The 21889-nt window shown below is 34.4% G+C and overlaps 1 protein-coding gene across 9 annotated transcripts in view; it reads right to left on the reverse strand.

The window, feature by feature from the left end:
- CCDC178 (coiled-coil domain containing 178) overlaps positions 1-21889 on the reverse strand; it is a 503110-nt gene that overhangs the window by 465788 nt on the left and 15433 nt on the right. For 8 of the 9 annotated variants that reach the window (XM_001160604.7, XM_063795580.1, XM_054671747.2 and 5 more), the window contains exon 3: positions 7730-7809. The exons of the other annotated variant lie outside the window; for it this stretch is intronic. In XM_001160604.7, the coding sequence (XP_001160604.4) occupies positions 7730-7787 (58 nt within the window). In that variant the 5' untranslated portion in view covers positions 7788-7809. The remainder of the gene's footprint in view (positions 1-7729; positions 7810-21889) is intronic. 9 annotated transcript variants of the gene reach the window in all.

The following is a 21889-nucleotide window of genomic DNA, read 5'->3' on the forward strand; positions in this document are numbered from 1 at the left end:
ATGAGAGCTCTGTATTATGTACCAGTTTTCTATAAACCTGAAAATACTCTAAAGACAGTCTACTAATTAAAAAAAAAAAAAAAAGTGAAATGTCACTTCACAGCCACTAGGAGGCTATAATAATAAAGTAAAAACAAACCAAGAAACTAATAACTGTTGGTAGGGATGTGGAGAAACTGGAGTCCATGTATTTTGTATTATGAAATGTAAACCATGGCTGCTTCTGTGGAAAGCAATTTGGCAATTACTAATAAAGTTAAACACTGAAATTACAAAATGACCCAGCAATTCCATTCCTATACACCCAACAGGAATGAAAACATATGTTTGCACAAAAACTTGTATTCAAATATTCATAGCAGCATTATTCATAATATTCCTAAAACAGAAACAACTAAAACATCTATCTACTGATGAATGTATAAACAATAGGTGGAATATCCATAAAGAATAATATTATTCAGTCATACAAAGGAATTAAATATGAATACATTTTACAACATGGATGAACCTTGACAGCATTATCTTGGTTGAAAAGGTGAAAGGCATGCAGAGCCAACTATTTTATAAAATCATTGATATGAAATATCTAGAGTAAACAAATCCATAGAGCAAGAAAACAGATTTGTGGTTCCAGAGGCTGGGTAGAGGAGGAATGGGGAAAGAATGCTAGTGGTACAGGGTTTCTTTCAGTGGTTATGAAAGTGTTCTAGAAATAGATAGTGGTAATGGCCACACAAACTTATACTAAAAATTCTAAATTGTAAACTTTAGAAAGGTAAATTTTATGTTATGTGAATTGTAGCTTAATTTTAAAAAGCTAAACACAGTATCACTTAGCATATATGCCAAAATAGAACAATAGTTATTTAAATTATGATAAAGAAGACTGAGAACTATTATTCAATAAAAACGTAATAATCAAGAATTACAAAAATGTATGTTATTTATATAATTTAAATTTTAAAATTATACTTATAATGCATCTGTATAAATACATCTATATCCATTAAAAGATAATGTATATGAAAGAAAACAGTAGTGTTTTACTATTAGGCATGTCATATTTTTTGTATTTCCAAAATTTTTATATTCTAGTAAAATTTTAAACAGTAAAAAAAATAAAATGAAAAATCCTTTGGAATCTACATAAGAATACTAAGTTGATTATAATTAGATGAAAATAAAATTGGTATGATTTGATGTCAAATGACAATTAGATAATACATTTAAGATACTCTCATAAACAAAAAATAAATTATATTAAAAAGTAAGCCAAATAATTTATCAAATAAAACTGTCATTCAAGTATATAGGCCAGAGATAATTGCTATGAACATTCAAGAAATGAAAGAATATATTTCCTGGGATCCCTTTCTGAATCCACTAGAAAGTAGATGTAGTACAACAAAAATGAAGGGAGAAATTTGGCATAGTACAGGCAGTGAATCTTGAATATGTTAGCTTTTTAACTAATATCGAAGGATGGGGAAAGTATAATAGGCTGGAAGGCTTATGTACTTATGCTCTGACAATGCAGATCCAGTACTGATGATGCAGATACAGTACTAGTACCAAAAATATGGTGTTGGGTGTGGAGTGGGAGTATATGCAAAATACAATAAGAATACTTTATAAGTATAAACCAGGAATAAAACAATATTCCTTAATTAAATGATAGGAAGACGGAATGCAAAGGCAAGAAAAGCTTCCTAGCTGATTTTGGTATTGCTCATAATAAAGATCCAATACACATTATCTAAGAGAGAGAGAAGTAAGATATCAGTATCATAAACTTTTCTAAGTGTTAAAAAGGACAGCAAATAATGTACAAAATACATATGTATAAATGCATTTAAATATAAAAATGTAATGAAAATGAAACTTTATGAGTCTTATTTGTAATTGTAAATGGGCTTAAATCATCAATAGTTAAGTGAACTGTAAAAATATGTTGTATACATCACACAAAGTGATTCAGAAAGTTTTAATTTAAGTGATGGGCAGAAATATACTAGGCAAATGAATAGAAAATACAGCAATTGTCATGATCTTTATATCTGACAACATAGAATTCTGATCAAAGAATATAGTGGGGCAAGTTTAAATATTTCATAATATGAAAGACTACTATATAAAATAATAGTATTACAGCTCATAACATTTATGCACCTAATTACATGGGACCAAATTTGAGGAGATGAAAAGAGAAACAGAAAAATCTACCAAAAGTAGGTAGATTAACAGATTTCTCTCAATCTAATAAAGATTGAAAGGATAAAAATTAGTAAAAACATATAGTAGATCTCAGTGACATAATCCATAAGGTAGATCTTATAGATATTATACTCTTAACCAAAGTATTTCATAGGTCTAAATAATATATGTCAAAAATAAATCAAAACCAATTAAATCTAAAAGTTATAGCAAGTCTATAATCCATACTTTCCCATGGGGAGTAAAGGAGAGGCCCCCAAAGAAAGGAAACAGGTAACCAGGTCAAATCCCCTAACAAACATGCTAATAACAGAAATTCTGGCAAACATACTAATTGACGTTTGTTAACTGGAGAGTTCTTATCAACAGAAAGCTTTCAGCAGGATGTTTTTGGCTGTTTGAATTATAACCATAAACAAACCTGAACCTACGTGTTTACGGGATATGGCTCCCTGAAAAACATCATGTTAACTATTAAACTACCTTAATAAAAAGTGGAGCTGTTTCATGACTAGAGGGCAGTCTTCTGAATGAGTCACGTGGCTGCACATACATGCTTAAACACATAATTCTTTAATCTGGAGCAGAGTACATCCAACCAGGTGAGACAGGACCTGGAGAGCTGTTCTGATGGTCCCAGATGTCTCCCTGCTTCAACTGTACTTGAGAATTTCCTATAGCCTTAAAATCGTTAGCAAAGATACACACTTTATATGAGTCTGATTTGATTTGACTCTCCAATCCTTTTTATTATCTCTATGTTATTTCAAGGGAAACTTACAGCTTGACATAACTATATTAAAAAAGAAAAAAGCCTGAAAATTAGCGATCTAAGCAACCAAATTTAAAATATGTGGGACAGCAAACTCAAAGAAAGTAGAAGGAAGAGAAGGAAGGTAATAATATCCCAAATTCATAAAATACAAAGCAAAATAACAACAAAAACCTACAGATAATCCAAAAGTTTTGATATTAGCAATTTGAAAAGGTTAACACAAATGAATTACCTCTGGCAAGACTGTCAAGACTAAACAGAGAACCAGAAGAAACAAAAACTGTATTACGAATGTAAAGAAGAAACAACTGCATATAGAGAGATATAAAAGTAAAGACTATTATTAACAGTATTGTACAACAGTATTGTAAACATTTAATATTTAACCAAATAGATTTTTAAAAGAAAAAATTATAACTTGCTAATCAATAGTGAATAGAAGATAAACAGAAAGCTTGAGTAGTACTAAGGCCAATAAATATTTTGTATCAATAATTATATCCCTCCAAATTAAGAGGTAATTTTAGCCAAATACTCCAGAAAAAAAATAATAAAAATATATTATCTTTTTTGGAGAACAGAAAATAAAGAAGCACTCTATAATTCAATCTAGAAGTAATAAAACCCTCATTACCAAAACAAGAAATGTTCAGAAAACTTAGGGGCCAATGTTACTGAATAAGAAAGATGCAAACATCCTAAACAAATGATTATGAAACAAAATCTACAAATATATTAAAATACAGTAAAATTTAAAAAGTTGTTCGTCCCAGAAATGAAGTTTATTTAAAAATTGTAAATCCATGTATGCAAGTCATTAAATTTAAAGATTAAAGGGAAAAAAAGTCCAGAAAAATGTTAGTAGATGTAGAAAAAGTATTAATAAAATTCACAACAGGTTCACAATTTATAGAAAATTATAAAGAATGATCTTTACAAACCATAAAAAAAATTAATGGCAAAACATTAAAAGTCTCACTTTAAAAATCACGAACAGGAAGATGTGTGCACATTTTAGTCACCTTCATTCAACAGGGCACACACACAAAAAACCAGCCTAGTGATAGAGAAGAAAATGGGAAAAAATTACATTGAGAAGAAAGTAAAAATTAAAACTTAATATTTTCAAATGATTTAACAAACATTAGTGAATTAATAGGAGAGTTAAACTTGTTAGATGAAATAAAATATATAGAACTGTATATGTATTACATTAATATTTATATGTAATATATAAAATTAAATGAGATTTGGAAGAGACGAGTGAACACCAGGTTCTATTCTTTAAGCCAAATTATAAGTGCACAAATATATAATTTTATCAATATTCTTTAAACTTTACATGTATTTTCCAGATATTTTTACACATGCAAAGTATTTTCTATTTTAAAATATCAAAACACTATTCTGTAAAAAAATTCATTCTCTGCCTGTTATACAGAAAACATATGTTATGGAAAAGACACATTGGAAAAACCTTAATAAATAAACGCACTATCAGTATTTTGATACAAATAAATGTGATGCTGCCATGAAATGCAGTTTTGTATTTAGAGAAAATACTGCCTGCAAAGCTAAAAAATTATAGTTTGTTAAAAGGTCCTGTTAATTGCAATAAAAATTGTTAGCCCAAACAGAGCTAACCATTTGTAAATGTGAGTCATCTGAAAATACTATTGGTCAGCTTGTTTAAGATATATGGCTGTAATTTTACAGAACAATTTGAAAAAGATTGGTAATTTGTTTTATGATTTATGTCAACTGAGAACACAGAATAATCATCCAATTAATTATTTTTATTTTTATTGTTTGTTTTTTGAGACAGGGTCTTGCTCTGTCACCCAAGCTGGAGTGCAGAGCCGCATGCGACATCTGCCTCCTTGGTTCAAGGGATCCTCCTATCTCACAGCTTCCCAGTAGCTGGGACTACAGGCACATACCATCAGGCCTGGCTAATTTTCGTATTTTTTGTAAAGACAGGGTTTCACTCTGTTTCCCAAGCTGCTCTCCAACTCCTGGTCTCAAGTGATCCACCCACCTCACCCTCCTGAAGTGTTGGGATTACAGGCATGAGCCACTGCGCCTGGCCCCATTAATTATTTTTAGAATGGTGAGAGTTTCCGTATGATTGTAGTAGTTACATCATGAACGAAAGAACATCAAAAAATGATTTTATTTCGGATAATTTTAAAAGTGTTATTATGCTGAATGTAGTTTCACAGAAGTTAGTAAATATGACCTCCCACGGTGTTCTTGTGATAGAATTAATGACAAACTTTTTCAAAAGTTAGTATATAATACATAATTAAAATCTTCAAAGACATAGCAATAAACACTGGCAATAAACACACAGGACTGATAAATTCCTGTGGCTTAAACACAGACATTTCAATGCTTTTCTGGATTAGCTGTATGTTGTTTATAATGGCTGGTTGTCTTACATACAGAATAGGAAATTTGATGATGGTGTGAAGCCAAAGTGACAAAAGTAAATTTTAACTGATAATCCCCATTGATGTTAGCATTCCAAATATGGCTTTTAATGTCACTTAAATACGAAAGTCCTAAACTTGCTCACCAAGCACATTTTAAAAGACAATTTATTAACTATATTATTTTCCAAAGTGTTAGCCAAACAGACATATTTTCATTTCTTATGCATTTACAGATGTCTATATCACAGAAGACTTACATTCCATTAAATCATGTGATATGTAGTTTTATCTGCTATGTATATCTATTGCATCAAATGATGGTGGGTGGCTTAAGTCATGCTTAATATGATTGACTTTCTAGCTTTTGCTTGCAAACGAGTGTAGAGTGGATCATTTTCTGTTCCAATTTAAAATAGGCTTTGTCAAGTCATTCAAAGGAAAATCACCAGCGCAGCTCTCTGAAGTCTTGGAACAAACTATTAGTCTTTTTAATTCGCATTATAATCAACCCCAAAACTTTCAGTTCTTTCAACTATTTAAATATGAGTTACACACCTGTATGATTTTCTGTTCATTCCAAATTGTGTTTTTGGGGAAATTATTTTAAATGAATAACTTGTTCCATGTTACTAATCTGAGATTGGGATCAATTTCCAGAAATAAAAACAAGCTTTTGCTTAAGCTTTACAAAACAAACTCTATAAATGAAAATGAAATAACATTTTTTTCAATTAATGTTGATAGAAGAAATAAAGAGCTACAAACCAAGGTTTTTCAAATTTTGAAAATATGTGGTGATGAAATAAGATTCTAACCCAAGGCTAACAATTTTAAATAAAATCCATTCTGTCATGACCTTATTCACGTTTGGAATTACTAAATGACTGCTTTCAATTATAACCCTGAAGAAAATTGTAGTAAGTTGATTGCAATAATAACCCCAATAATTTTCTCCTCCCCGTATTCACTTTCCTTTGCAGTGTGACTTTGCAGCATCTTCCATCAAGAGGTGGAGTCTAATCTCCTACCCATAGATCTATGCTAGTTCTGTGATTTGCTTTGATCAATAAAATGTGACAGAAATGATAGGGCACCAGTTCTGCGCATTGGCCTGAAGAGGCCTTCTGTGCTTCTGTCCCTCCTCTTGAAACTGCCAAAACCCAGAGATCAAGCCCCTTAATAGTATGCTGGAATATGAGAGACAAGCAAGTGCAGAGCTGAATCAGCCTAATTTTCCCAGCCAAGACCCTAGACCTGTAAACGAGCTCAGCCAAAATAAGCAAGATCAGTAATGGTACTGAATTACCTGTGGCTTACTCCAGATGCATGAGTGAGCTGTACTGAGCCCACCTGATATCAGCAGAACCATCCAGTCGACTCATGCAGAAGTTAGCATAAAATGAATGTTCATGATGCTGTATGCACCTGCATTTTTATGGTTGGTTGTTACATAGCATCAGTGCAGCAGTGATAACTGATACAAAGACTACCTATTGTTCTCAAAGTATTCAAGGTTAAGTTCTATACCAGGGTTGGCAAATGTTTTCTGGAAAGCATCAGATAGTAAAAATTTTAGATTTTGTGGGCCAAATGCAGTCTCTGTTGCATATTCCTTATTGTCTTCTTTTTTCTTTTCTTTTCACAACTCCTTACAAATATAAAAACCATTCTTAATTTGGGGTCTGTAAATAAAAGGCTGCTGGCCAGATTTGGGCAATGGGCTATAATTTACTGACCTCTGTTTTATATCATGCAAAGATATGACATTGCTAACATGATACAGAATAAAAGATGTCAGAGCTCAAGATGCAAAAAAATAGAGTAAAGTAATGCAATAAAATCATATAATTTTAAAAATAGAATTATATTAGTATTTTCATTTTTAATATTCCATGTTTAGCTTCAGTGATGTGATGGTAAAAGTTTAATATCCAGCTGTTAGTTGGTAATAAATACTAACACCATGGCCAATTTGAAGTTACCAGTGGAGTGGAATCGAGAAGAGATATATACAAGAGCTGATTCCAGCACACCATTGTTGTACTGCTTACCTATTTTATTACCTATAACACAGTTCATCCATAATTATAAAATAAACTGATTATAATTCAGATAATGTGTTTTTGTTATGCTGACTCACTCTTTTCTCTTAGCTCACTTTACTGGTCCCAGTAAGTTTTGGTTTTGTGACCATTATCCTGGAAAAGATTACTATCTTTGCAGTTGCCCTCCTCTGTAAGTGATGTGAATTCCATTTATCTATGAACTATTTTCAAAGAAAATCAATTTATGATAAACTTACCTATATTGGTTTGATCATCTCTAGTGGAAGAAGAGGAAACTGTCTTGTTTTCAGTCATAGTTATAAGAATATTTTAAAACCTAATTAGAAAGAAAAATATTTAAATATCATGAATCTAAATTAGTTTATATTTAATTTTACTAAAAATTGTCAATTCAAGAACTGATAGTGTAAAATGTAAGGATGTAAAATGTAAGGAAGTCCAACAATGTACTCTTTTTCTTATTAGGACTATTACGATCTCATTCAGAAATATCAAATATAAAAATCTTCATTAAAGAGGGATCTTTGATCTTCTACTTTGCTGGTGACTTAAACCAATACCTAGGCTGACTACGAGATAATTTAGCATTGGCAATTGTAGCTATGGGTTCACAGCCCTGGGGGGATTCTAGAACCTACAATGTTTTCATTTCATATAATAAAAGTTTAACTTTACTACCATCTCTTCTTTACCTTCCTTCAGTTCCTTTTTAAAATATTTTAAGAGTAGAGCAAAAAGTGCAATGGATTTCTATATCTCCATCAACCAATTTCAACAATTATCAATTTGTGACCAATTCTGAATTCTATACACCCACAAACTGCCCTGTCTCACCTACTTCTGATAATGGTTAAGCAAAACACAAGTATCATATTATTGTATCTGTAAATATTTCAAAAAATTTTTAAACATAGCCATAATACCAATAATGTAATTAACACAATTAATGATGTCTTAATATCACTAAACATATTTTGTGTTCACATTTGTCTCACATTTTCTGTTTTTAAGAATTGTTTAAAGCAATAATACAAACAAGGTCCGTACATAGCATTTAAATGAAATGTCTCTTAATTATCTTTTAGTCTATGCGTTCTCCCTGTACTTTTTTTCTCCCTGTACTTTACCTAAGTAAATATCAAATATTTTGTCCTATAGAGTTTTCCACATCGCTAACAACCTCCCTGTGCTGTATTTAACAAGTTTCTCTATTCCCTATAATTCCTGCAAATTGGTATTAATTAGAAACTCAAAGTGCTGAACAGAAAGAAAATAATTCTATAAACACAGAAATAACAATTGTCTCATTTAATTTGCAGATCTAAATCATTATATAGTTTAGAGACCTGAAATCATCTAATTTATTTTTTGTTTGTTTGTTTTACAAGTCAGAAAATCTTGACTGAAATTAGTAAATTAATGCAATGAAAAAAGACTTCTTAGACAAAAGTGCTATGAAAGAAAACCCTAAATCCAAGCCTAGTGCTCTTCCAAATAAACCACTCTACCTCATAAAGACCAACTTTTAAAGAAAAGTAAGCTATAGAAAAGAGCATAACTAAATGTTGAGAGAACATAACAGTGTTTTATGGACATTAACATTTTTTAATTCAATGAAGATTATAGTTGAAACATATAATTTTATTTCTTCTACTACACAAAATTACTGGAAAAATTAAATAATATTAATAAGAAAATGAATTCCTCCAGTAAGATAGAACTGGGTAAATTGAAAAAAAAATGCTTCTACTGCTATTAAAAAATCTGGTTGAAATATAATTTTTGAATCTTCAAAAAAGCACCTAAGAATTAACAAGGTAATAAGGAATACCTAGTTCCAGATCTAATAGAAGTCAAAAATCCAGAGAAGTGAGACTAACATTTTAGGCCACTCTTTCCCTGGGGACAACATCTGACCCAGGAGAGGCAACTGAGAGGTTGGGCAGTACTTGTGAGGGCCACACAAAACTTTGGAAACAGAAGATGGAATCCAGACTCTGCCAAATGTAGGTGCCCTGAGAAATTAACCCATTCCTAGGACTGAGACCACAAAAGTCTGTATTTCAAGAAACAGAATGAAACAAAAATAAAGTCTATGAGAAGACTGCCCACAGACTGAAGCCCAGCCTCAAATTACCTGGGTAATTCCAAATCTCAGTAAGGCCATTCTTGCCCATTTTGTGTGTTGACTCACAGGACACTCAACATACAAAATGACTATGTAACCAAAATCAACAGAAACAAAAGACAGCATAAACTAATCCAAAGACACTCTAAATAGCAAAATTACCAGATAATATATCACTGGACAACTTTGCTTAACATCTTTATAAATCGATCACGTTTATAACATCAAATTTTAAAATGTCAAAACTAAAAATAATAAAAATTAATATTGTCGATTTGAAAAGCAGCCAGTTAGAAATCTGTGAACTGAAAACTGCCATAACTGCAGTTCTAAACTCCCTGGTTTAATTTTAATGTAGCTGTGACTAGGCTGAATAAGGAATCAGTAAAGCAAATTTAGAAAAAAAAACTATCTTGAATGAAGCATGCAGTTACATAAGAACAGAACACAGCCCTCAGAAATAACACCACACATCTACAACCAGCTAATCTTTGACAAACCTGACAAAAACAAGAAATGAGGAAAGGATTCCCTATTTAATAAACGGTGCTGGGAAAACTGGCTAGCCACAGGTAGAAAGCTGAAACTGGATCCCTTCCTTACACCTTATACAAAAATTAATTCAAGATGGATCAAAGACTTAAATGTTAGACCAAAAACCATAAAAACCCTAGAAGAAAACTTAGGCAATACCATTCAGGACATAGGCATGGGCAAGGACTTCATGTCTAAAACACCAAAAGCAATGGCAACAAAAGCCAAAATTGACAAATGGGATCTAATTAAACTAAAGAGTTTCTGCACAGCAAAAGAAACTACCATTAGAGTGAACAGGCAACTTACAGAATGGGAGAAAATTTTTGCAATCTACTCATCTGACAAAGGGCTAATATCCAGAATCTACAAAGAACTCAAACAAATTTACAAGGCAAAAACAAACAACCTCATCAACAAGTGGGCTAAGGATATGAACAGACACTTCTCAAAAGAAGACATTTATGCAGCCAACAGACACATGAAAAAATGCTCATCATCACTGGCCATCAGAGACATGCAAATCAAAACCACAATGAGATACCATCTCACACCAGTTAGAATGGCAATCATTAAAAAGTCAAGAAACAACAGATGCTGGAGAGGATGTGGAGAAATAGGAACACTTTTACACTGTTGGTGGGACTGTAAACTAGTTCAACCATTGTGGAAGATAGCGTGGTGATTCCTCAAGGATCTAGAACTGGAAATACCATTTGATCCAGCCATCCCATTACTGGGTATATACCCAAAGGATTATAAATCATGCTGCTATAAAGACACATGCAAACGTATGTTTATTGCGGCACTATTCACAATAGCAAAGACTTGGAACCAACCCAAATGTCGATCAATGATAGAATGGATTAAGAAAATGTGGCACATATACACTATGGAATACTATGCAGCCATAAAAAAGGATGAGTTCATGTCATTTGTAGGGATGTGGATGAAGCTGGAACCCATCAGTCTCAGCAAACTATCGCAAGGACAAAAAAACAAACACCACATGTTCTCACTCATAGGTGAGAATTGAACAATGAGAACACTTGAACACAGGAAGGGGGACATCACACACCAGGGCCTGTCGTGGGGTGGGGGGATGGGGGATAGCATTAGGAGATATACCTAATGTAAATGACGAGTTAATGGGTGCAGCACACCAACATGGCACATGTATACATATGTAACAAACCTGCACGTTGTGCACATGTACCCTAGAACTTAAAGTATAATTTAAAAAAAACAGAAAAAAAAGAAAATTCAAAAGCAAGCATAAATTCAACACTCCTGACCTCTACTTTTGGGAAGATGGAATAGATATACACTTTTCCTTATTCCTTCCTGTAAGTACAATAAAAAAAACTCTGGGTGCATTATATGTAAAACCAACATAAGAAGACTGAAAGGTGTAGAGAAGAAGGCAGACTAGCTAGGAGACTTGTTACCAGAGAAACAAGGAGGTAGTAAATTTCTGAGATTTTCTCTATGCTTTGTATATTCCAAACTTGAAGTAGAAGAGACCAGCAACCCAGAAATGCCAATGGGTATAGACAAAATAAAGCTCCAACAAAAGCCTGCTTTCTTTAGCCAAGAGATCAGGAAAGGGGCGGCTTAGTAAGAGGGAATGCATTTAGACAGTAACATCTCTACTCCAGCTAAACACATCAGAAAAAAACTGCCCGGGCCGGGAGCGATGGCTCACGCCTGTAATCCCAGCACTTTGGGAGGCCGAGGCGGGTGGATCATGAGGCCAGGAGTTCGAAACCATCCTGACTAACACGGTGAAACCCCGTCTCTACTAAAAATACAAAAAAGTAGCCGGGCGTGGTGGCGGGCGCCTATAGTCCCAGCTGCTCTGGAGGCTGAGGCAGGAGAATGGCATGAACCCAGAAGGCGGAGCTTGCAGTGAGCAGAGATCGCGCCACTGCACTCCAGCCTGGGTGACAGAGCCAGACTCCGTCTCGAAAAAAAAAAAAAGAAAAAAACTGCCCCCACAAAGACTGAATCAGAAGCCTAGACTATATCTACCCTGGATAGGCTATAATGAGGACCCCAAATTTCCTAGTGGGTAGTGGTATCAGAGTAAATAAACTGTAGGGATTCAAGACTTTCATCTTTACTGATAGGACTCAAGAACCACACCCTACTCTCCAACTCTCCCAGCACCTCAAGATCATTTGGAAACTATGTGGGGAGCCTGGACTTCCACCCACTCCCACAAGTAAAGAAGTACCTTTATTCTTCCCCACTGGGTAGTGTGAGACATTACTTGCACCACAACCCAGCAGTAAAAAGGCTACACCACTCTCAAGGTGTCAGTGAAAGCCACACAGGGAGAAGTAACAAGGCATTCCTCCTACCCCTTCCAGCCAGAAAGAGCTGGAACTCCCACCCTTGCCCAGCAGTAAAAGTGCAAAGTGCAAATTAAAACCATAATGAGATCTCTATCTATGAAAATGACTAAAATTTAAAAAAAATAGTTGCAACATGAAATGCTGGCAAGTATGTGGAGAAACTGGGTCACTTAGGCATTGCTGGTTAGAATGCAAAATGATGTAACCACTCTGGAAAATACTTTGGCAGTTCCTTTCAAATCTAAAGATGAACTTAACAATAAGAGGCAGCAATTGCACTCTTAAACATATATCCCAGATAACATTTTCATTCAGATTGTACATGAATATTCTTAGCAGTTTTGTCCACAATAGCCAAAACCTGCACGCTACCTAGATGTCTCTCAGTGGGTGAATGGCTAAACAAATTGTGGTACATCCATACAATGGAATACAATCCAGAAAAAAAGGAAGACTATTGATACATGCAACAATTTTGATGAACTCCATACTAATTATGCTGAGTGAAAAAACCTGCAATCTCAAAAGGATACATATTGCATGATTCCATTTATATTCATGACATAACATAATTACAGAGTGGGAGAACAGATTAGCAGATGCCTAGGCCTAGAGATAGGGGAGGAGTAATATCAAGGAATGCTGTGGTGGGGTAAGTCTCATGATGTTGGTGATGATATACAAAGCTACACATAAAATAAAAGTTCACAGAGCTGTACACACACACACACACACACAAATAACTGTGAGTATTACCGCTGAAATCTGAATAAGTTCCATTGCCTGTATCAATATAAATTTTATGGTATTATTGTTATTATTGTTGTACTATAGTTATATATGATGTTAGTATAACATTGGGAACTGATAGTTGAAGGGAGCACAGGACTTTCCTGTGTATTTCTAAGCAATTTCCTATAAAACTATAATTATTTCAAAATAAAAAGTTTCTCAAGACTGAACCAGGAAGAGATTGAAACTCTGAATAGACCCATAACGAGTTCCAAAATTTAATCAGTAATAAAAAGCCTACCAACCAGAAAAAGCCCAGGACCAGAGAGATTCATTGCCAAATTCTACCAGACATACAAAGAAGAGCTGGTACCATTCCTACTGAAATTATTCCAAAAAATTGAGGAGGAGGAATTCCTTCCTAGACTCATTCTATTAGGCCAGCATCATTCTGCTACCAAAATCTGGCAGAGACACAATGAAAAAGGAAAATTTCAGGCCACTCTCCTTGATGAACATAGATGCAAAAATTCTCAACGAAATACTAGCAAACCAAATTCAATAGCACATCAAAAAGCTAATCCACCACAATCAAGTCAGCTTTTTAAGTGGGATGCAAGGCTGGTTCAACATACACAAATTAATAATGTCATTACACAAACAGAACTAAAAACTACATGATCATCTCAATAGATGCAGAAAAGGCTTTTGATAAGATTTAACATCCATTCGTGTTAAAAACCTTCAACAAACCTGGCATCAAAGGAACATATCTCAAAATAATAAGAGCCATCTAATAAGACAAACCCAGAGCCATCATCATACTGAACAGACAAAAGCTGGAATCACTTCCCTTGAGAACCAGAAAAAGACAAGGATTCCCACTGTCACCATTTCTATTCAACATAGTACTGGCAGTCCTGGCAACAGCAGTCAGGCAGAAGGAATAAATAAAATGCATCCAAATAGAGAGAGGGTTAAAGTATCCTTGTTTGCAGGCAATACATTTCTATATATAAAAAAAAAAAAACCGATAGTCTCTGCCCAAAAGGCTCCTAGATCTGATAAAGAATTTCAGCAAAGTTTCAGGATACAAAATCAATGGATAAAAATCAGTAGCATGTCTATACATCAACAACACTCCAGCTGAATGCCAAGTCAAGAACACAATCCTATTCACAATAACCACACACAAAACATTACCTAGGAATACAGCTAACCAGGAGGTGAAAGATCTCTACGATGAGAATTATAAAACACTGCTGAAAGAAATCACAGATGACACAAATGGAAAATTATTCCATAGTCTTGGATTTGAAGAATCAATATTGTTAAAATGGCCACATTTCCCAAAGCAATTTACAGATTCATTGCTATTCCTACAAAACTACCAATGACATTCTTCACAGAATTAGAAAACAACTATTCTAAAAAATTCATATGGAACCAAAAAAATAAAAAAATCCCCACTTCAAACTATACTACAAGGCTACAGTAACCAAAACAGCGTGGTACTGGTACAAAAACAGAGACATAGACCAATGAAACAGAATAAAGAGCCCAGAAATAAAGCTGCACACTTTCAACCATCTGGTCTTTGACAAAGTCGACAAAAACAAGCAATGGAGAAAGGACACCCTCTTCAATAAATAGTACTGGGATAACTGGCTAGCCATATGCAAAAGATTGAAACCGGACCCCGTCCCTACACCACCATATTCAAAAATCAACTAAAGATGAATTAAGACTTAAATATAAAACTGAAAGCTATAAAAACCCTGGAAGATAACCTAGGAAATACCATTCTGGACATAGGCCCTGGCAAAGATTTCATGAAGATGCCAAAAGCAACTGCAACAAAAATTGACAAATGGGAGCTAATTGAACTAAAGAGATTTTGCATAGCAAAATAAACTATCAACAGAGTAAACAGACAACCCACAGAATGGGAGAAAATATTTTCTAACTGTGCATCTGACAAAGGTCTAATTTCCAGAATCTATAAGGAACTTGAGCAAACTAAGTAATAAGTACAAACCAAAGAAACCCATTAAAAAGTGGGCAAATGACATGTAGACTTTTCAAAAAAAAGAAATACACGTGGCCAACAGGTATATCAAAAAATGCTCAACATCATTAATCACTAGAGAAATGCTAATCAAAACCACAATGCGATATCATCTCACACCAGTCAGAATGGCTATTAAAAAGTCAAAAAATAACAGATGCTGGTGAGGTTGTGAAGAAAAGGAAACGCTTATGCATTAGTTCAGCCACTGTGGAAAGCAGTTTGATGATTTTTCAAAGAACTCAAAACAGAATTACCATTCAACCCAGCAATCTTTCTTTCCTTCTTTTTTTTTTTTCACCAATCTCATGATTGCATATATACCCCCAAAAAATAAAGTATTCTACCATAAAGATACATGTACACGTATGTTCATTGCAACACTATGCACAATAGCAAAAACATGGAATCATCCCGAATGCCCATCAATAGTAGACTAGATAAAGAAAACATGGAATGTTTACACCATGGAATAGTACACAGCCATAAAAAGAATGAGATCATGTCCTTTGCAGCCACATGGATGGAGCTGGAGACTGTTAAATCTTAAGTGAAATAACACAGGAACAGAAAAGCAAATATCACATGTTCTCACTTACATTGAGTACACATGGACACAAAGAAGGGAACAACAGACACTGGACCCTACTTGAGGGTGGAGTGAGGGAGGAAGTTGAGGATCAAAAAATTATTAGGTTGGTATAAAAATAATTGTGGATTTGCCATTATTATTATTATTTTTTTTTTACACCAAGTCTCACTGTCTCCAAGGCTGGAGTGCAGTGGCATGATCTTGGCTCACTACAACCTCTGCCTCCCAGGTTCAAGCGATTCTCATGCCTCAGCTTCCTGAGTAACTCGGATGACAGCCATGCACCCCAACACTCGGCTAATTTTCTGTATTTTTAGTAGAGATGGGATTTTGCCATGTTGGCTGGGCTGGTCTTGAACTCCTGACCTCAGGTGATCCATCTGCCTTGGCCTCCCAAGGTGCTGGGATTACAGGCATGAGCCACTGTGCCCAGCCTGCCATTACTTTTAATACCTATTGAGTACTACTAATATGCTTATTACCGTGATGAAATAATCTGAACACCAAACTCCCGTAACACACAATTTATATGACAAACCTGCACATGTACCACTGAAATTAAAATAATAGTTAAAAAAAGTAAAAAAAATTATAAAAAGCTTAAAATAAAGGCATAAAGGAAAAGCAAAAAGATAGCTAGAAAATCCTCATGCTTGTGGAAATTAAAAAATACACTATAAATAACCTATATAAAAGAATATATCACAATGGAACTTAGAAAATATTTTGGACAATGATTTTGAATATAAACATATCATAACATGTGGAATACAACCAGAGAAGCAATTAGAGGAGATGGTGTGGAAGTGAGAGGGAGTCTATTTTAGACAGGTTCTTCTGAGAAATTCTCTTTGATGAAGTGACATCTACCTATAATTAACTGAAGGAATGTGCCAAAGGATTTTAGGGAAGAGTTTCCAGGCATTGCTGACAAATATGCAAAGGTTCTATAGCAGAATGTGCTTAGAGTGGCCCAAATAAAGTAATGATAGGTAATTATTAATTCTAGAACCAGTTCTAGTACAAAAGTATAAACTAACAACAACAACAAAAAGATCTACTGCATTTCAGCTGATATTGCTGCAAAGGATTCCATCATGCTGGCCCCAGCTTTCCTTCCTGCAACCCTCAGGCTGTTTTCATCAATGTGTCAGTAGCTTGGCTTGTTAACTTGCCAGGGTAAAATCTTAGATCTTTCACAGTTCTTGCCAGGAAGCTGATTGTTAAAATTTTATGAATTTTGCAAGCCAGTTGTGGTTTTGTTGGTAGCTCAAAATGAACCATGGTGAATAGATTTATAACATAGAAATCAGCAAATGCTACAAATCAAGATTTGTTTTTGTTTTTGTCTTGAGAGCTAGTTGTTAAACATTTATGAGTACACCACGACCAGAGAAAGATTCACAAAAAGACAGGACAAGCGCTGTATCATTTGGCAGAACATAAGGTCACTGGAAGAGCAGATGAGAGAATTACAGATGTAATGGCTGAGCTGGGTTAGGTTATCAATGCTGGAATGGGTTACGCTCAGTCAGAAAACAATGAATAGATAATTTGGTGGTTCTAGAAACAGGGATATGAGAATGAATAGAGTCATAAAAATGGACTGGTAGAAAAGGAAAGGTACTATTTTGTCTAAAAAGTTTACACATCAATTGTTTCAAAACTTGTGTCTTCTTAAACTCTCTATTTCCAACTTCTCTCTTTTGAAAATAATCACCTCCTACTTCAGAAACGAAATAGAAGAAATCAGACTTAGATTTGAATTCACTATCCCAAAACCCACAAAGCAAAGACATCTGTGCCCTTCCTCACATGCTTTTGCTTTGGCAATGCAGGGGTCTTCCTCTACTGGTTTCTTATTCTTCTATTTGTGCTAGGGAGCTCATACATCCTCTTGAATTATTACTTCAATTACCATTTTTAAATTATTATCTTACTAGAAATCTCTTTTGTGCTCTTTTCTTAGAATAATTGTTTCTCTTGGCATGCATGAAGCCACACATTCTTTTCTTTTCTACCCCATTACAATAAATAGAAATGCTTTTTTTCCCCAATGTTATGATCTAAGGAAACCATTTCATTATTGTTTACAATCTGATTGTCTTTACCCATTTTCCTTTCCTCTCTGGCCAATTATTCTATTTTCTTCTAATGACACATTAACATTACATTACACTTTTATGATCTTTTCCTTTACTTTCTCTTTTTTCCATTAGAATATACAATCTGTGTTATTCACTTCTCTAATCTTAGCATCTTCAGCAGCAACATCCAATAGAACTTTCATGATGAAAATATCCTAAATCTGTACTGTTCAAAATGGAAGGCACTAGCCACAGTATCACCTGAGATCACTTCCGATCCCTTGAATATCAATATAACTTGGCTAAAGCAACCAAATAATTGACTTTTAATTGTATTTTATTTTAATTAATTTAAATAGCTACATGTGGCTATTGGCTACCATACTGGACAGCACAAATCTATGCAATGCCTGGCACATCTGGTTGAAAATGTCTGGTTGAAAATGAAAGGAAGCATGATGAAAAAACACATGAATGAATGAAATACCTGCAAGCTGTTTATAATCCTATAGATTTGCCTGGAAGTTCACTTTGCCCTCTGTCTATTAAAGTTTTCTAGCATTGGTTCTGTTATCCAGTTTTTATTAGAATATTTACTTGTTTCCACATTTCAAGAGTATATGACACATATACATCCTTTTGTTTCACCATTCTTATGCTAGCATCTCAGCAAATCACTATATTCCTCTAATTTTGTTTGCTTCTTCATAGCTAAAGCAAAAATTCTGATCTATCATTCTGGTCAGAAAACCTCACTTTACCCATTTTCTCTCACAATTGTATTGGTAATTGTCTTGCTTTATATATAGTGAAAAATTGCATAACAGTATAAAAATAACATTGTACCCTATAACCCGGCCTAAAAAAATAGTTAATAATACAATTTAAATTCCTATTTAATCCTCAGTGGTCACATTTCCTTTCTTGCCTCACCAGAAATTACAGCCATCAAAATCATAATCCAATGATTTCAGTATATTTTTACCGCATGTATGTCCTCCAAACAAAATACTGTGTAGCATTGGGTTAGCTTTAAAACTATCTGAATAATAGTATACTGTAAAAAAATTCGACATAATATTTTCCTATTTAGGGCACGTTTTTAGGTGTATTCATGTCACCACACGCAGCTATATTGTATTCTTTCACTGCTGTATAGAATTTTATTGTATTAGTATATCTATTCTCCTATCGATAAACACTTCCATTGTTTTTAAATATTTTCCCTTTTGTAACCAATTTTGTTTTAAGGATTCTTGTACACTTTTCTTTGTGTATAGCACTAGAGTATCTCTAGGGCAGGCATGTGGGGAAACACATGTTGGTGTCTGTGTGTGTTTTACCTTCAAGAGTTCTAGATAAAATACTTTGTTAATTCTTTGCATTATGAAGATCTTCTCCCACTTTATTCCATGTTTTTTCTTTGACAAAGTGTTGATTTTTTAATGGAAAAAAGCATCTGTTTGGATCATCCATTGCTCAAATCCACAAATAATTACTAGAGTTAGCAACTAGACAACTTAGAAAACTCATTCCAAACACCCATAAAAATTAAAGCCTCAAAGTCAATGATGGTAAGTGCCATCTACTCTTGTAAAACCTAATACTTACCTGTATTTATAGATTTTATCTTTGTCATATTGTTTCTTTTTATCTATGTTATTTTAATAGCTTTGATATAGCTATGCAATTAATAATAAACTACTTTCCTATTCTTTCATATTCTCATGAAAATATTAAGTTTAGTTCATCTTAAATAATTTCATTAGCCATTTTTCCCTCCTTTATCTTTTCCAGTAAATAGTGCAAATATATTGGTATTCTTCCAGTAATTATAAAGATCATATTCACCTGTTTACTTTTACTGGTTTTTATCTATAGCTTAGCTGATTCACTTTATCCAAATATGCCCAATATTAGTTAGAAGTCTACATGTCTTTTGTAAAGAAGATCTGGACACAGGGGATACATACTTGTTTTATAGTCTATATGTGACTGTCATTGACTTGGAGTATGGGACAGGGAGCATTGGATTTTAAGTCAGAAGACCCAAAGTGTAAGTCTCTGCCAGTTAGTGGTGGTGTGATAGTCACTAACCTCTGAGCCTCAGAAGATGAGAATGAAATAATAGCTTCCCTATCAAATTTAGTGAGTTGTGAGGTTCAAATTAAATACATGTGAAACTACTTTGAAAACTGTATAGAGCACCATACAAATGTTATTTGTTATTTTTCCAAGGTTCTGATGAGAACTTTTCTGATCTCTTAGATCTAACTGAATTACCATGAAACTTTGATAAAACTGTACCAATATGTTGTTTCGTATAGTACTATGGGGCATGCAAGTTTTTTAAACCCTTAGTTTGTTATATTTTAAATTTCCAGATCATTTAACATTTGCTTTACTTCGGTTTTTGTTTTGTGTTTTGTTTTGTTTTGGTGTGGTTAATATGCCTTTTTTATGTAAATGGGCAGTAGAAGTTGGTGGGGGTCGGGTCGTAAGTACTAATAAAGGGCACTCTTTTTCCTTCTTAAAAAAAAACGGTTTAACAATGGAAAATACTTCCTAATCTATAGAATATTTGAAAAATAACGACTTGCTTTTTTCCAGCTTTACACCTATAATATAGCTGAAATTTTGAACTCACTTAACGTCATAGTGTAAGGTACGTGGATGCGCTTTATTCAAGGAATAGGCCAAGGCAGACATCCAGGCCTGCGTGACTCAGCTGGATTGGTGTACGGGCACACACCTCCACTTGTTATATAACCTATTTGTGTAAGTTCATACTTGGTTCTAAGCCACTAGTGTCTGTAGAAGGTATAACTACCCTTCTGATGCTGCGCATAGGGCTTGACACAGCGCTGGCACCCACAGAAAGAGACAGAGAGAGAACCACAACTGTCCGTCTTGCATACAGACACAGGGGAGCCATGGCACGGCCCAGAGGGAGAAAGAGTTAAGCTGCTGACCTTAAAGGCAAGGGAGAGGCTGACGTGCAGGCATGGGGGTGGCAGGAGCCACAGAGCTAGAGCAGACAGCTCAGAATAGGACAGTGTGAGAAAGCTGCTAATGAGAGAGCTAGCGTAAGACAGCTGCTGATGAGAGAGCTGCTGAATTAAACCACACTTCACCTGCCTACAGCCCCCTGAGTGTTCTTTCAGCTATCTGCCCATCCACTCACTCCCCTCGAACCTTGGCATGGGCTCGAACCTGACCCCAGGCGTGATATTTGGTGTAGTCGTGGACCTAACACATAGTTTAAAAATTGTGTCAACGGGGCTTAAAACCTAGATGACTGATTGATAGGGGCAGCCAACCACCATGGCACATATATACGTATGTAACAAACCTGTAAGTTCTGTACATGTATCCTGGAACTGAAAGTAAAAAATAAAATAGTGTCCAATATTTTATCCATACAGCTTCTAAACCCCTATGCAAGGTTAAACATAACAAATAAGACCACAGAATACACAAACAATCGAGCAAGGCAGCAAACAGGAAACAGAGACAGGATCTCAACCAAGGTCTGAAAACAGGAATTTGAATATTAACAGAAGCAGTAGAATGACCAACCACTACTAACAGTTTAAAATGTCTAAATCAGATTGCCAATTATATTGACTGTCCTCAATTAATTTAAAAACAAAAATTTAAAAAAAACCTGTAACCTGAAACACAATATTTATGGAAAAGATATTGGGAAATTTCAGCAGTCAATCCATAAGAAAAACAGAATTACAGGGACTCACATGCTGTCAGCATTCTCCCTGCCTTGGCCTCAGATTCTCTTTTTATAGTCATTTCAATTTTCTTTCTGCAGTTTGACTTTTCCGTGTTTCAGAAATCTTAGCTGCTGACACCTCCTGAGTTTTATAACATAAAGCTTCAGCCA

The sequence above is a fragment of the Pan troglodytes genome, chromosome 17 (assembly GCF_028858775.2).
Source record: "Pan troglodytes isolate AG18354 chromosome 17, NHGRI_mPanTro3-v2.0_pri, whole genome shotgun sequence".
Lineage (NCBI taxonomy): Eukaryota > Metazoa > Chordata > Mammalia > Primates > Hominidae > Pan > Pan troglodytes.